Consider the following 14,616-nt stretch of genomic DNA (forward strand, 5'->3'; position numbering starts at 1 on the left):
ACCCTGCTGAAATCCACCTCCTCGGCCCGTGTGACTAGTGAGCAGGGGGCAAGGGGGCCTAACCTAACCTCAGACACACCGCCAGCCCCACGTCCACAGCAGGTCTCGGATCTGACTGCCCCTCACTGCTCCACGGGCACCAGGTCCAGGCCCACAGCCTCCCTGGGCTGTCCCTGCTCCGCCTTGGGCCCCACACCTACCGACCCCGGAGTCGAACCTGCCCCTCATCTGCCGACAGCCCCCGAGGGCTCCACTCTGACGCCAGGTAAAAACCAAACGCCTGGCAGCCAGGCCCTGCTTCCCTCCCCAGGGCCTTGGGGCCTGGCCCTCTGGCCACCCCACTATGCCCGGCGCTGCTCCCTTTCCCAGAAGGCCGCCCCTGCCTCATTCCGGTTCACAGACCCCAAGACGGCACACCCTCCCCTGCTGTGCCCTTCCTTTGAGCGCTGGTCACCTCCTACGGCTCGTGTGCCACCTGCCTCCGCCTGCCTGCCTACACCAGGGCCCGGGACATGACAGGTTACTGGGGGCAGAGGAGCGAGACTGTCCTTGCCACACAAACAGCCTGCATGGGGGAGGCGCTTAGAAAATTTAGTCCCGGCCCCTGGCTGACAGGCACAGGCGGGCTGGCACCACAAGAGCACGCGTCCTCACGCACCCAGAAACACGCCCACAAGTGCATCCTGGAGACAATGACGGGGACGGAGCTTCTGTGACCCCACCCCCCATTTTCTACAAAGAAGATGAAACACACACACACACACACACACACACACACACACACACACACACACACACACACACCCAAACAGAATAGAATTTGGAAATCTGGAAAAAGAGGAAAGGGAATGCATCAGTGATACAAAAAAAAAACTTGAAAAAAAGGAGTCTTTGCAGACAGAAAAACCCGGATACAATGAAGGAAGCCCCATGTTAAGAAAAGTGGTCATAGACTTCCCTGGCGGCACGATGGTTAAGAATCTGCCTGCCAGTGCAGGTTCGATCTCTGGCCCGGGAAGATCCCACATGCCGTGGAGCCACTAAGCCCATGTGCCACAACTCCTGAGCCTGCACTCTAGAGCCCGTGAGCCACAACTACTGAAGCCCGCACGCCTACAGCCCGTGCTCCGCAACAAGAGAAGCCACCGCAATGAGAAGCCCGCGCACCACAACGAAGAGTAGCCCCCGCCCGCTGCAACTAGAGAAAGCCCGCGCGCAGCAACGAAGACCCAACATAGTCAAAAATAAATAAATAAATAGATAAAAGAAAAGTGGTCAAAGAGAGTCAGTAGCCTAACAAAGCATCTTTTAAAACCTGGACACCGTCTGACAATAAAGGTCCACATACCAGTTGGATGTCACGCAGCCGCGTCCCCTTCGGTGGCCAGCCACATGAAACCCACTCACGCGTCTACTCAAACACCACGTCCTCCCACAGACGTGCCCGCAGGTGACAACACCCCACGGGTGCGGAGCTGGGACAGCCCCCGAGGCAGGGCTGGGGCAGCTCCTCCTTGAGCCTGCTTGGGGAAGGCGGGCGCCCTGGAGGCTGCTGGTCCCCTGCTTCCCGGAGCTCCAAAGCCAGAGCAGGAGCCGCGCGCCGCCCTCTCACACACGCGCCTGCAACATCACGTGGTGGGGCTCAGGCCACTTGTTGGAATCATATTAAATGTTGAAAGTACTAGAAATAAACAAATCCCGCCAGGACTGTTTACTCAGGGATTCATCTGATATGCTGCATCAATCCGGTCAGCCACTTACTTAAAGCTACATCACTCACACAAGACCGCCAACTAGTGGCCGGTGTTGCGGACGCAGGCATGCAGTGACTCACCTGGGGACCTCTCGCGCTAACACATCTGTGAGACCCGCACACAAGTGTTCCATCCCCTGGGAACACGGAAGGCCCACAAGAGACAGAAACATCAAACCCACACAAACAGGGTCCCCATGACGGCCATCCCATCACCCATGGAGGCCAGGGGCGGGGACTGGGCGGCCACAGGTGCACCTGGGAGGAGGCGGCCAGCTCTCACCCTCGGCTGTGTGCTGGGCATCCCTAGTGGTCTCCCCAGGCCCACTGTGGCTGCCAGCATCCAGGCAGTTGGCCACGTCTGGCAGCAGAAAGGAACTGTCACAGGCAAGGTCCATGTAGTAGTAGAAACCAGGAATCAGGAAAGTGATGTTCTAGGAAACAAAAGGACATTTCAGAACCTGGCAAGAATCTGCACTGACCCACTGAACCATCCCTCCGTCCCGTCTGGGCAGAGAATGAAGACAACGCCAGCAAGTCTCTGGACAAGGTTAGGAAAGACCCTGGTCAAACTCCTTCTGGCAGACCCGAAGCCCTGGACGCTCAACATGGAAATCAAAACTTGCTTCCCTTTCTCTTAGCACACCCTGACGAGACTGCATCCACACACTCCCTGGAAGGACCTGGCGCCCCCAATGTTCCTGTGGGGAGCCCTTGTCCAAGAGTTATTCTAACTGCGTTTTCATGAACTTCAATTGAACTAAGTTTGACTTAATTTAACTAAAATTTATTTTACTTGCTTCTTAGTATTTCTATGAAAGAATAGAAAGGGACCTGTTTTGGGAGCCTCAAAAGAAGTTAAAGCTCTGGCTGGCTGGACGGGGTGCAGGGTTGGCTCCAGAAAGAGTGACAAGAGGGGATGGCTGCCTGTGGGGAACAAGGTGCTCAGTGGAAGGCTGTGGGGAACGCTGGGCCTGCACCCACGTTTAGGAGCCAGTCCAGCCAGGTGCAGGGCCTGTGGCCAGGGGCGGGGGTGTCATTCAGGTGTCAAGAGCGACACATCACGCGGCAGCCTCTCCCTTCTGCATGAACCACCCCCCCAGTCGAGTGGGGGCCCGTGCCCCCTCCTCAGAAGCCCTGGAGGACTGCTGAGACCACCCAAGGAAAGCCACTCCGAGGAAGCCTGAGATGCTCGCCTGCCCTCCGAGCCCAGCCCAATCCAAGGAAGAAGGTTCTAGAAACACCTTCCTCCCACCCTGACTCACAACGGACCCCAGGATGGTCAGAGGAGGTGTGGACAAGCCCCGGCCCGTGGGTGTGGAGCAAATCCGTACAGCTGTGACACACACCCTCATCCAATAACTCAGACCCGATCTTGCTTGGGACAGGCTTTGGGGTGAGAGAGCCCCTTCCCGCTCCTGGGGGGGCACATGGCACCCAAAGGCTTTGGGGGTAGCCCAGGTGGGGTCATCAAGTATTCCCTGTGGGGTCCAGATAAATGGGCACAGGCGGGGGAACAGGGCCGTGAGCAGAGGCCTCCCTCCCTGGGCCCGAGTTCCCGCGGGGAAAGCTGGAGAGCTGGGCTAGAGGATGCAGAAGCACAGGCCTACGACGGGCCAAGACTGGCTTCCCCAAGGCGGGGTGCGGGAGAAACACCTTGCCCAGGAGCTCATCCTTTCCATAACCAAACAGCATCAGAGCAAAGCTGTGGTTGATGCCGTAGATGGTCCCGTCCGGCAGGAGGGTGATGAGCCCACTGATGGTAGAGAACACCCAGATGGAGGCCGAGTAGCCCCAGTCAGGGGTTGCCTTGCCATCTGCTGCCTCCTCGCTGCCGGGTTTAGAGTTCAGCTTTAAGCTCAGAGGGAAGGTGGTGCCATCCTTGGCTCTTCCAACAGACCTCTGAATCCTGAGATTCTGAAAGAAAGACACACCACCGAGCTGACCACAGCACCTCCTATGGCCCAAGCCTTGAGCCTTTGCTGCTTTAGATTTACGTCCACCCATGCCCATTGGCGGGTGCCCCCCAACCACCTAACTCTCCACACTGCTCTTCCTTCCACCATCTCCCCGCACCACCCCTCTCTGTCCCAGGGAACGCAGAGCCCTGACCGGGAGCTGCGGCCGGGCCGGGGGACCCAAGCCCAGAACAGCCTGAGTGCAGAGCACACAGGGTCCATCAAGCAAGGCGCCAGCCCTGCGGAAGGAACACCAGCAAGTTCCTCCCTGCTGTCCACCCTGGACCACTGGTGCCCCCCAGCACCCACCTCTGTAGGCCGCCTCAGCCCCTCAGCCCCGCCCTCTGTCCTCCAGCCTGGGGGGCAGTGGCTTCCCGTAGTTGCTGATCTCTGGGCAGCTTGCCCACCCCCCAACCCTCCGCCTCCTTAGCTCCTCTGTCACCCACGCAACCAAGTCCTCGCATCACGTTTCTCTGCTCAAATACTCGGGCATATCCGGTCTCCCAAGCCAATCTTTACTGTGCAGCCTCTGACCAGAGGCTTTCTGAGTCAGCTCCCTTCCTGGTCCCAAGACAGCAAGCTGGCCCAGGTCTCATGTCTACCCCTCACTCCATACCGCCTGCCCCCTTCTCAGGGTCCACCCGCAAGACACAAGACCTGCAGAGGCCCGAGGCCTGAACGGGGGGGAGCTCCCACTGCATCAGCACAGCGCCATGACCAGGGGCAGAACTCAAGACCCCAGGCTCCCCGTGGTAAGGGTGCAGGCCAGACCCCAGGCCCCAGGGAGCCCTGAGGAAAGAGGGGGCAGGGTGTCTGTCTCCACTTGCTGCTGGGGGTGTCAGGCGGCTCCAGCGTGGGGCTGCTGGGAGGGTGCTTGCCGTTCTGGCACACACCTCTTGTGGCCACATGCCTGGGGTGGGCAGAGGTTTGCTTACGTTCAGTTAAGCATAAGAGTCTGCCAAATAGTCCCCTAAAGTGGTCGTACCAACTGATGCTCCAGAGCTTTGGGGTCCAAGTGGTCCCACTGCTTTAGAACAGAATAAAGGACATAAAGAGAATAAGGTACGGGAGGAGAGGTTTCCAACTGAGCTGGAAAGCCTAAAAATAGCAAAGCACCGCCTCAGAGGGCTCAGCTCTTAGCCTAAGGCCAGTGGGAGAGCCAGGGAGTGCCTACAGGTGTCCCAAAAGAATCTCCTATTTCTTGCAGCAGCAGAGCCGACTTCAGCCCCAAATCGACCGTCCGGCTGACCCTGCCGGTCACTGGGACGTGACATCAGGTGAATTCCCAGCAACGTGATTGCTTGTGTGAAGGCTGCGTGCTAGTTGGTAAACGGAGCACCTGGAACTGGGAGGACCCAAACGATAAGCGAACCTTCAGCCTCAAAGCTCCACTGACCCCAAAGCTGCCGACTGACCCGCCTCCGTCTGACCTGCAGTCCTGCCCTGGGGGGAGACCTGCCACCCGCCAATTCCCCCTGCTCCTCTCAGCCCCCAGACCTCCCAATAAAGAGACCCCAGCAGGAGCTCCGGGGAGAGGGCCAAGGGGCAGGAGCAGTCAGTCAGGGAGCCACGGAGGCTCTGAGCCTGCGTCAAGACTGCAGAGCCCAGACACCTCTAAGTGGAACCCGTCCCGTCGTGTCCATGCACGGGCCACTCCTACTCTCAGGAAGCCCCGCCTCCATCTGCAGGTCAGGGGTTTGGGTCTAAGAACTTGATGCTCATCAGATAGAGACTCCAGTGGTCACAGGGCCCCAGCCACGGCCAGGCAGTGCAGGTGGTCGGGGGTCCTACCTTGGGGATGTGCTCGCCGGGCGGAGGGAGCTGCACAGAAGGGATAAGGTCTGTGATGCGCTGCCCGACCACTTCCTCCCCAGATGTGAATCCATGCAGGTGGGCAAAGAGACCATCACAGGACGTCACGGTTCCCTTGGAGAAGCCAGCATTTTAAACCTTGTAATCGAAGTTTCTTGCATGTCGGCCTTAACCCTCACTGAACTTCTGTGTCTTCAAGCTGAAGGCAAGGCTATCAGTGCCACACCTCCCCACACAATCCGACCCCCACAAAGTGCAGCGGTCACAAAGGACGCCGTCTTCCTCCTTCTGCCGGGCGGACCGAGACACGCATCTCTCCAGGCATCCGCAGAAGCCCATACAGCAACCACACCCACGCTTGCCTCTGAGGGCCGTCTGCACCTCAGCCACCACTCGGACAGATGTACGTGTTATCACTTTATGGAAGTGTTGAAACAATCCTGTGAGTGTCAGGATTATATCCCAATTTTACAGGTGAGGGAACGGGGCCACAGGGAGACTGGGTTCCCTGCCCAAGGGCACACAGGTTGTCAGGGGGCCAACCCCCCAGAACCCCATGCCCTCTTTCTGCCCGAAGGCCCCGGTGGGGAGGTGACATGCAGCTGAGAAACACAGACTCACGTTGCTCTGAAAAGCCACCCAGGCCGAGACCCTCTCCATGGGCTCCAGCACGACCACGCAGCAGAGGCTGTGCTCCTGCTTCACCCTCTGCATCCACACGGAGACCGGGATCTGCTCCCCACTGCGGCTCACGATGTCCACCTGGGGGCAGAGGGGCTCAGACCCGGCCAGAACCTGGCACGTGGGCGTTCCTGGCCGCTGCTCACCTGCCTCACGTTTCGGAAATTAACTGAAGCACAAACAAGGCTTCTGACACCTAACCTTACAGTCTCTGAGTGAATGAATGATCTATCGAAGAGTAGGTTTTTTCCATCCTCAGCCTCATGGTAACAAAGCAGGAGAAAGAGCGGGGTCTGTAATTTCTTAAAGAACAGACACCAGTACATGCTGAACGTCTGAATTTTCTTCTAGGTAGTCGTCTTGTGGACGGGTAATTTTCTGGATGTAGTTGGTCCTATCTAACTTGTTTCGGTGCCTGAGGCTCAGGGCTCAGCATCTAACATGCAGGTCAGCCCATCAACGTCCAGCTTGGACACACACAGGAAGGCTCAAAGCTCCAGGAAAACCCTGCAGCCATGCCAGCCCCTCCAAGACCACCAAACAAGCAGGGCGTGGAGATGTGGATGGGAGACAACAGAACCGTGCGACTCCTCGGGAACCTGGTGTGGGCCCTGCAGGCTTGCAAGGCGGTCAAGGCTCCTCCTGATGCAGGAGTACCAGGGACGCGCCAGGCCAGCAGCAGTACCGTCTCTGTTCCCACACGGCCTCCCCCCGCCGCCCCAGTTGCTCCCCATGCCAAAGTTGAGGGCAGGACGGCGCCAGCAGTGACCACTGGCAGTCGAGAGGCCCACACTCACCACCGTGCCGAACACGACAGCAGCGTGGCCGTCGGCCTCCACTTGCTCCTCACTGAGGGCCCGCGCCACGTCGGAATCCGGCTTCAGGAAGAACTGTGTGAGCTTCTGGCCAATCAGGTTGTGGCTGCTGTACCCCAGGAGCCGGCAGGCTCTGTCGCTGGCCACCAGGATCTGAGGTCGCAGAGAGGAGGGCACCCGTGTCACCAGCAGCTCCTCTGGCTCCCAGACAGCCGAGGGGAAGGCAGCGAGGAAGTGGTGCGGGGACAGCCCAGCGACCTGTCCTTCCCGCCACGTCCCGCGGCCGTCGAGCTCCCAGCAGGGCCGCCCCAGGTCCTCCGGCGTCTCAACCGCATGGAAACACGAATGAAACGAATGAAACACCGGCTAGTGCTGCACCGGCCAGTGCAGCAGCGGCACTGAGACTGAAACCACCCACCCTTCACCCGCTGAGGTGGACACACCACGTCGTGAAGACCAGGCGGGAGAGACGGGGATGCACGCCCCATGGCCTGCCTGCCTGACAGTCTCAGCTCTTTGCACACAAACGTGCATGATGCAAATACATTTAATTCAAACACTGAATATCCGGGCCTATTTTAGTTGAGCCAGTGCTTGAGCAAAAGCATGAATAGGTAACATGCTGCTTCCCTTTCCTTGAATCTCTGCCTTGATGAGAGGATTCAATATGCTGCGATTGATTAACACTGAGGTAGGTATCCAAAGTCCTCTCTCTTTTGCTACTATGCAGGTAGAATCTGCCCCTTTTCTCACTGCACCTGAAACACTCGAGTGCCTCTGTTTGAGGTTATAGGTTGAAGGCACAGACCCCAAACTCACGGCTGGGTCGCAAACCGAAGCACATACCTCTGTAGTCTTGGCGTCCACGGTGAACATGGCCTTGCTGGGGTTGCACACAGGGGCCAGGAGCGGAGGTGTGGACCACCCTGAGGACAAGCCCCGCAGCAGGGAGCAACAGGACGTGCTGCCCAGGGACCCTGCCGGGTCTGCCTGCGCAGGCGCAGCCAGGCAGTGCGATTTGCTTGTGCAAATATTTTGGGCAGCCAATGACGACAGACAGTAAGAGCTCCATCTATCTTCTGGAAAGCAAAGGAAGGGATACTTTAAACCTTGTGTGGCTGAAACACACAAAACACACAGTCCCCACCTCTAGCTCCTGCAAAAGGGTCCAAGGATGAAATTGACCTGCAGGGTTGATTCACACTCTCGACGTGCATCTGAATGTTCCCCAGGGGCCGCCTAGACAACCACCACACAGAAGCACAAAGGACCTCAACACTCTGCAAACAACCCTCTGAAGTCCCTTCCCACCCGCCCCTCCCAGGGGCATGCTCCCGTGTCCATTGGTCCAAGACCCACAGTCCCTCCGGCTGCTACCCCTCACCCATCCCTGTGAAGTCTCCCAGACCCCAGAGCTCCCTGCTGTCTCACCACCTGCACTGGGTCTCCCTCCTCCTTCACCCACAGGCTCATTCCCCACCGCAGCTCCAGAAAGTCAGTTCTCGGCAACATCACCAGTGGCTCCCGAGTCCCAGCGGTCAACTCCCAGGCCTTGCCCCCACCTCCCCACGCCTCAGCAGTGCTGGGCCTGGAGGGCCGCTCCCCTCCTCCCAAACTGCCTGCCCTCAGCAGGGCACCCTCTGCCCTCCACCTTCTCAGCTCTCACCACTGCAGGACCCCAGGCTCAGCCTCAGAAGCTCCAACCATCCCTGGTGGCTTTATATATACTTCACATAGATGTGTGCTGATGGCCCCCCACTCACACCCGCAGCCCCGACCCTCCCCTGGGCTCCAGCTGCCAGCTCCCCCCCTTTCCAAGCTCAGTGAGTGTCAACTCCATCCTTCCAGCAGCTCAGAAAGCAAACAAGCAAACATGACTCTTCCCTGCTCTCTGCTCTGGGCCCCTCAGAGAGGACGCCTCACTTTCCCAGTCAGCGGGCCCACCCTGACCATCCTTTGAGGCTAGAAACCACATGGTCGCCTGCCCTGGGCCTCCTCTTCCCAGGCAGCCAGTGCCAAGCTCAATCCAACCACCCTCGGGCCTCAGGACAAGCACTGAGGCGCCAGCTCTGCCTCTTACACCCACCCCTCCCTGGCCAGCGCCCCCGGCTGGAGCCCTCACTCCCGGGGCACCTGCCCGCCTCACAGACCAGCGAGGCCACCGCCACAACATCTGCCTCCTGAGCACAGCTGGCCCCTCCAGATCCTCCTACCCTCTCCCAGAGACCAGGACCGCGCCCCCCCCCGCTTCCCCTACAGCCCTTTCCCCCAGCTCCAGCCACCTCCCCGTCCTCCTAACAGGCTACCCTGCGGTCCGGGCCTCCCACCCCCAACAAGCACCTGCTGGCGCCCAGGTACCCCTTCCGACGATGAGCCGCCGAGGCAGAGCAGCGCCTTCCTCCCGGCTGGGTCTGGGCCCTGCAGGCACCAGCTGATGCAGAGAAATAAGGAAGGGCGGGCAGTGGCACCTCCCACTTCTTGGCCAACCCCGGGCACTGCCGCCCACAAGCCCGTCTAACCCGCCTGCATCCGGGAGGAAAGCAGAAGCCTGGGCGCGGTCAGCCAGCATGCGCTGAACCCAGTGAATAAAACTGAGTCTGGCTCGCGCAGCCCACCTGGCCCAGCCCGGCCATCTCACCCCAGAGCGAGAAACCCCAACCCTGGACCGCAGGCCAATTCCAACCACCGCCTGAAAAGGAGTTTCCTGCACAAGAATCACAGCAGAACAAACGTGACAGGAGAGGGTCCTGCCGGCATCGCCTGAAATGAAGGCCTTTTCTCTGCAGGAGCAGAGCCCCTGAGCAGAGCCCGGCGTGGCCCCCACCTTCACACGCAAGGCGGACGCCCCTGGCGATGAGAAGGGCTGCTTACCGGACAGCGCCATCCTGCTCTGGCAGAGCTTCGACAGCCTGTTCCTTCTGCTCGGCTGTCTGTGGGCCAAGGACCAGGACTTGCTGGACTCGGAGGCGGTCTGCGCGGCAGGGCTCTCTAGCGGCGCTGGCAGGGAGAGGCTCCCGCCCTGGCCCCGGCGGTCCTCTTCTGAGGCCATGGAGCCGCTGTCCTCCATCCGGAGCTGGTGGGCCAGCGGGACCATCGTCCACCGGAAGATGAAGTGAGTGGATCAGCGTCTGCAAAAGGCAAGAACAAAGGCAGTTTAGCCAACTAATTCTTCACAAGGCTGAGCTCAGCTCAGCCCCAAAAGACTCACAGGCGCCCAAGAGCCACCCTGGGTCAGAGCCCACAAAGCAAGGATAGTCGGACAGAGAGAAGTGCGTAGGAAGGGATGAGAAAGAGAGAAGGAAAGGGGGGAAAACCAGAACAGAGCGGGAAGGAGCCGTGAAGGACACTTTGCACTACAGTACAGATCCACCGCCAGGAGGCCCAGGCCAGGGGCCTTGATGAAGGAGGAGGCCAGGGCCAGGGCGACGTGCCCCTAGAGCCGACACCCCACTTCTGGATCACCTTCTGGGCATGCGGAACACAGAGCTCCCGGCCAGAGGGCCTGGAGCCCACTCTCCAGACCTGCACTGGGCTCTTCCCCTCATCAGTCCTCCCATATTACAGCACCCACCGACCCAAGGACAGGCCGAGGAGCAGCCCTGCTCCAACGATAAGAAGGCAGAGGGAGACCAAGCTTCAACAGCAGGCCTCCCAACACAGGATGGACCTGGCAGCTGTCCCTTCCCATGCCACCACATTACAGCAAAGAACTCTAAGGAAGCCCAACCCACCCATCCCACCCTGGCTTCAAAGTCATCATAAAGATTCATCAGGGTAGGAGGGCAGTGCCTTCCACAGTGAACAGTTTGTGGGCTGATTTATCATTTTGCATACAGTGACAGCAATGTGGGGTCTCTGGTACGCTCATGCCCCAGGTCCCTCAGATGTTAACATTAGGGCCTGGCAATGCCCACCTAGGCTGCAGGCTGAGCTCGGTGGTATGGGGGGCCCCCTAGACAGAGGGAAAACTGGAGGTCCCACTAAGACCTGTGTGGAAGGATGATGACCTCAAAACACGCCACAGAGCTACATAAACAAAGGTCATTGCAGGTAGAGGAACAAAAATAGACAATAGAACATAATTTCAGAAACAGACTGAAGGGACACTGGCACACAGTGAAGAGCAGTAGGGCACCGCCAGCATGTTCCCCAGCTCGGCAAGGCCTTGGACAGGCACCTGACCTTCCAGTTCCAGTTTCCTCATGTGTAAAATGTGATTAACAATAATCCACACCTCATAATACTCTTGTGAGGATTCAGAGACCTAAATTGGGGCTGGCATACTGTAAGTGCTTAATAACTGTGATCTGCTAGTTTTAAATGGAATTAGAATAATTAGTTTGGGGCAAAATTGCATCCCTACGACTTTCCATGTGCAAAAATTAGTTCCAGATGAATTAAAGAACAAAAGACAAAAGTTCTAGAAAAAAAATAAGACTAAGAATATAGTGGGCTGGATAACTCTTTGTGGCCCTTACATTTTAGAACAACTAGGTCTCACCAAGAATATGGTTGCCATGGCATCTGTGACGTTCCTGAAAGTAGGAGAAACTTCCAAAAGGTAAAAACAATACACATGGGCTTCCCTGGTGGCGCAGTGGTTGAGAATCTGCCTGCCATTGCAGGGGACACAGGTTCGAGCCCTGGTCTGGGAGGATCCCACATGCCACGGAGCAACTAGCCCCGTGAGCCACAATTACTGAGCCTGTACGTCTGGAGCCTGTGCTCTGCAACGAGAGGCCGCGATAGTGAGAGGTCGGCGCACCGCGATGAAGAATGGCCCCCCACTTGCCGCAACTAGAGAAAGCCCTCGCACAGAAATGAAGAGCCAACACAGCCATAAATAAATAAATAAAAATAAAATTTAAAAAAAAAGGCAAAATTCCTTTTAAAAACAAACAAACAAACAAACAATACACATGAGCTGAAACCAGAACTGGGAGAGTGAATCATCTCAAGAGACAAGAGAGTTACCCTTAGACTCCTAAAAGAAGCCAGGGACCCTTGAAGAGGGGCAGTGTGGCCCTAATTCAGTAGCATCCCCAAGATCCTGGCAAAAGCAATCCCCTCAGAAACAAAGCATCCTAAATAGAGGCCTGAGATTTCCCAAAGATTAAGATTGACCAAATATGTTCTCTTTCAATTAAACAGATAAGAAAACAAAATATCATGAGTGAAAGTCTGCAGAAAAATCAAACAACAAAATCATATACACAAGAAGATTAGATGGTAGAAATAACTGCAAATGTGTTTAAAACTATAAAAGATGGAGTCTTTTGCTCACGAAAGCGAGCAAACAAGAGTTTCTCAAAATAACTAGGAAGATATTGAAAGAATCAAACCAGCTTTTCAGAAATTAATTAATTAATTTTTTTTTTTTTTTGCGGTACGCGGGCGTGTCCCCTGCATCGGCAGGCAGACTCCCAACCACTGCGCCACCAGGGAAGCCCGGAAATTAATTTTTTTTTAAACCAGTAGAGCTTATGTTCAGTAGAACTGGAAGGTTGTAGGAAACAGAGATTTTGCTCTTAAAGGTTGTGCACAGACTCTCACACACTCTGAAATCCAGCACAGAGGCAGTGGTTTCAAAGGAGCCTGGGTCAACCCACTTGTTGATCTTAGAGAGCCTCCTGGAAAGGCAGGGGCAGCTGTGGCTCACCCTGGGGACCGGGACACTGGCTGCAGCCATTTCTGTGATCGTGTTCCACAGTGCTGACACCAGGGCTGGTGGGTACAATTCTGGAATCCTCCCTCTAGCCTAGTAGCACCAGGTGCTCTGTCCATCCCACCAGTGTGCCCACAGCCACTTCACGTGGCTGGGCCTCACAAGCAGTTGGGCTGGGGCCCAGTTCCACACAGCAGCACACCCACAGCAGCGGGCCCCACCACAAAAGAAGGGCGCATGCAGCCCACATAGGGAGCACCCCTGAAGCATCTGGCTCTGGTGTCCAGAGGGGAGTGTGCTGCTGAGTCCCACAGGACACCTCTCACATAAGGCCACTTCTCCAAGGCTGGGAGACATAACCAACCTACCTAAAACAAAGAAATAAAGATTAGCAAAATGAAGAGACAGAGGAATATATTCCAAATGAAAAACCTCAGAGAAAGGACTAAAGGGATATGAGTAATGCACCTGATAAAAGACTCCAAGATAATGATCATAAAGATGCCCACAGGATTCAGGAGGAGACCGGATGAGCACAGCGAGAACTTCAACAAAGAGTCAGGAAATATACAGAAGAACCAATCAGAACTAAAGAATACAATAAATGAAAAAATATACTACAAGGAATCAACAGTAGATTAGATGACAGAGGAACAGATCAGCAATCTGGAAGACAGAGTAGTAGAAATCACCCAAGCTGAACAGAAAAAATAAAAAAGAATTAATAAAAATGAGAATAGTTTCAGGGACCTCCGTTAGAATGCACTTGAACTTAAGCAACTGTCAACTTAAAATAATTACATATACATATAGGTTGTTATATATGAATCTCATGACAATCACAAACAAAAAACCTTATAATACATAAACAAAAAGAAAGAAATAGAAACATAACACTAAAGATAGTCACAAAAATCACAAGGTAAGAGAGCAAGAGAAGAGGAAAGAAAGAGAAGAACTACAAAAACAATCAGAAAACAATTAACAAAATGCCAATAAGTACATACCTATGAATAATTATTTTAAATGTAAATGGACCAAATGCTCCAATCAAAAAACATGAAGTGGCTGAATGAATGAAAAAGCAAGATCCATATATATGCTGCCTACAAGAGACTCACTCCAGATCTAAAGACACTCACAGACAGAAGTGAAGGAGCAAGAAAAAGGTATTTCATGCAAATGGAAATAAAAGAAAGCTAGGGTAGAAATACTTATATCAGATAAGATAAACTTTAAAACAAAGACTGTAACAAGAGGCAAAGAAGGGTATTACAAAATGATAAAGTGACTCAATCCAACAGGAAGATATAACACTTGTAAATATATATATACCCAACCTAGGAGTACCTAAATACATAAAGCAATTATTAACAGACATAAAGAGAGATAAATAGGTGGTAACATAATAACAGTAGAGGACTTTAACACCCCCAGTCACATCAATGGACAGATCATCCAGACAGAAAATCAATAAGGAAACACTGGCCTTAAATGACACATTAGATCAGACTGACTTAATAGACATATAGAGAACACTTCATCCAAAAACAGCACAATATGCATTCTTTTCAAGTGCACATGGAACATTCCCCAGGATAGATCACATGAAAGGCCACAAACACACCTCAGTAAATTTAAGAAGACTGAAATCATATCAAGCATCTTTTCTGACCACAACATCATGAAATGAAAAAAAAGAAAAAAAATGGAAAAACACAAACATGTGGAGGCTAAACAGCCTACTTAACAACCAATGGATCAATAAAGAAATCAAAGAGGAAATGAAAGAAAAAAAAAAAACCTCAAGACAAATGAAAACAGAAACGCAATGAGCCAAAATCTATGGGACACAGCAAAAGCAGTTCCAAGAGGGAAGATTATAGTAATTCACGTTTACCTCAACAAACAAGAAAAATCTTAAATAAACAA

At 54.6% G+C, this 14,616-nt stretch overlaps 1 protein-coding gene across 1 annotated transcript in view; it reads right to left on the reverse strand.

Moving 5' to 3' along the window:
- The window catches only part of PASK (PAS domain containing serine/threonine kinase), a 32,324-nt gene extending 22,238 nt beyond the window's left edge, over positions 1-10,086 (reverse strand). The window contains exons 1-7 of the mRNA XM_007469969.1: positions 9,891-10,086; positions 7,866-8,098; positions 7,002-7,172; positions 6,145-6,285; positions 5,503-5,637; positions 3,410-3,670; positions 2,037-2,187 (exon numbers count right to left, since the gene is read on the reverse strand). Of these exons, the coding sequence (XP_007470031.1) occupies positions 2,037-2,187; positions 3,410-3,670; positions 5,503-5,637; positions 6,145-6,285; positions 7,002-7,172; positions 7,866-8,098; positions 9,891-10,086 (1,288 nt within the window). The remainder of the gene's footprint in view (positions 1-2,036; positions 2,188-3,409; positions 3,671-5,502; positions 5,638-6,144; positions 6,286-7,001; positions 7,173-7,865; positions 8,099-9,890) is intronic.
- Positions 10,087-14,616: the final 4,530 nt, after the last annotated feature.

This window comes from Lipotes vexillifer, unplaced genomic scaffold (genome assembly GCF_000442215.2).
Source record: "Lipotes vexillifer unplaced genomic scaffold, Lipotes_vexillifer_v1.1 scaffold988, whole genome shotgun sequence".
Lineage (NCBI taxonomy): Eukaryota > Metazoa > Chordata > Mammalia > Artiodactyla > Lipotidae > Lipotes > Lipotes vexillifer.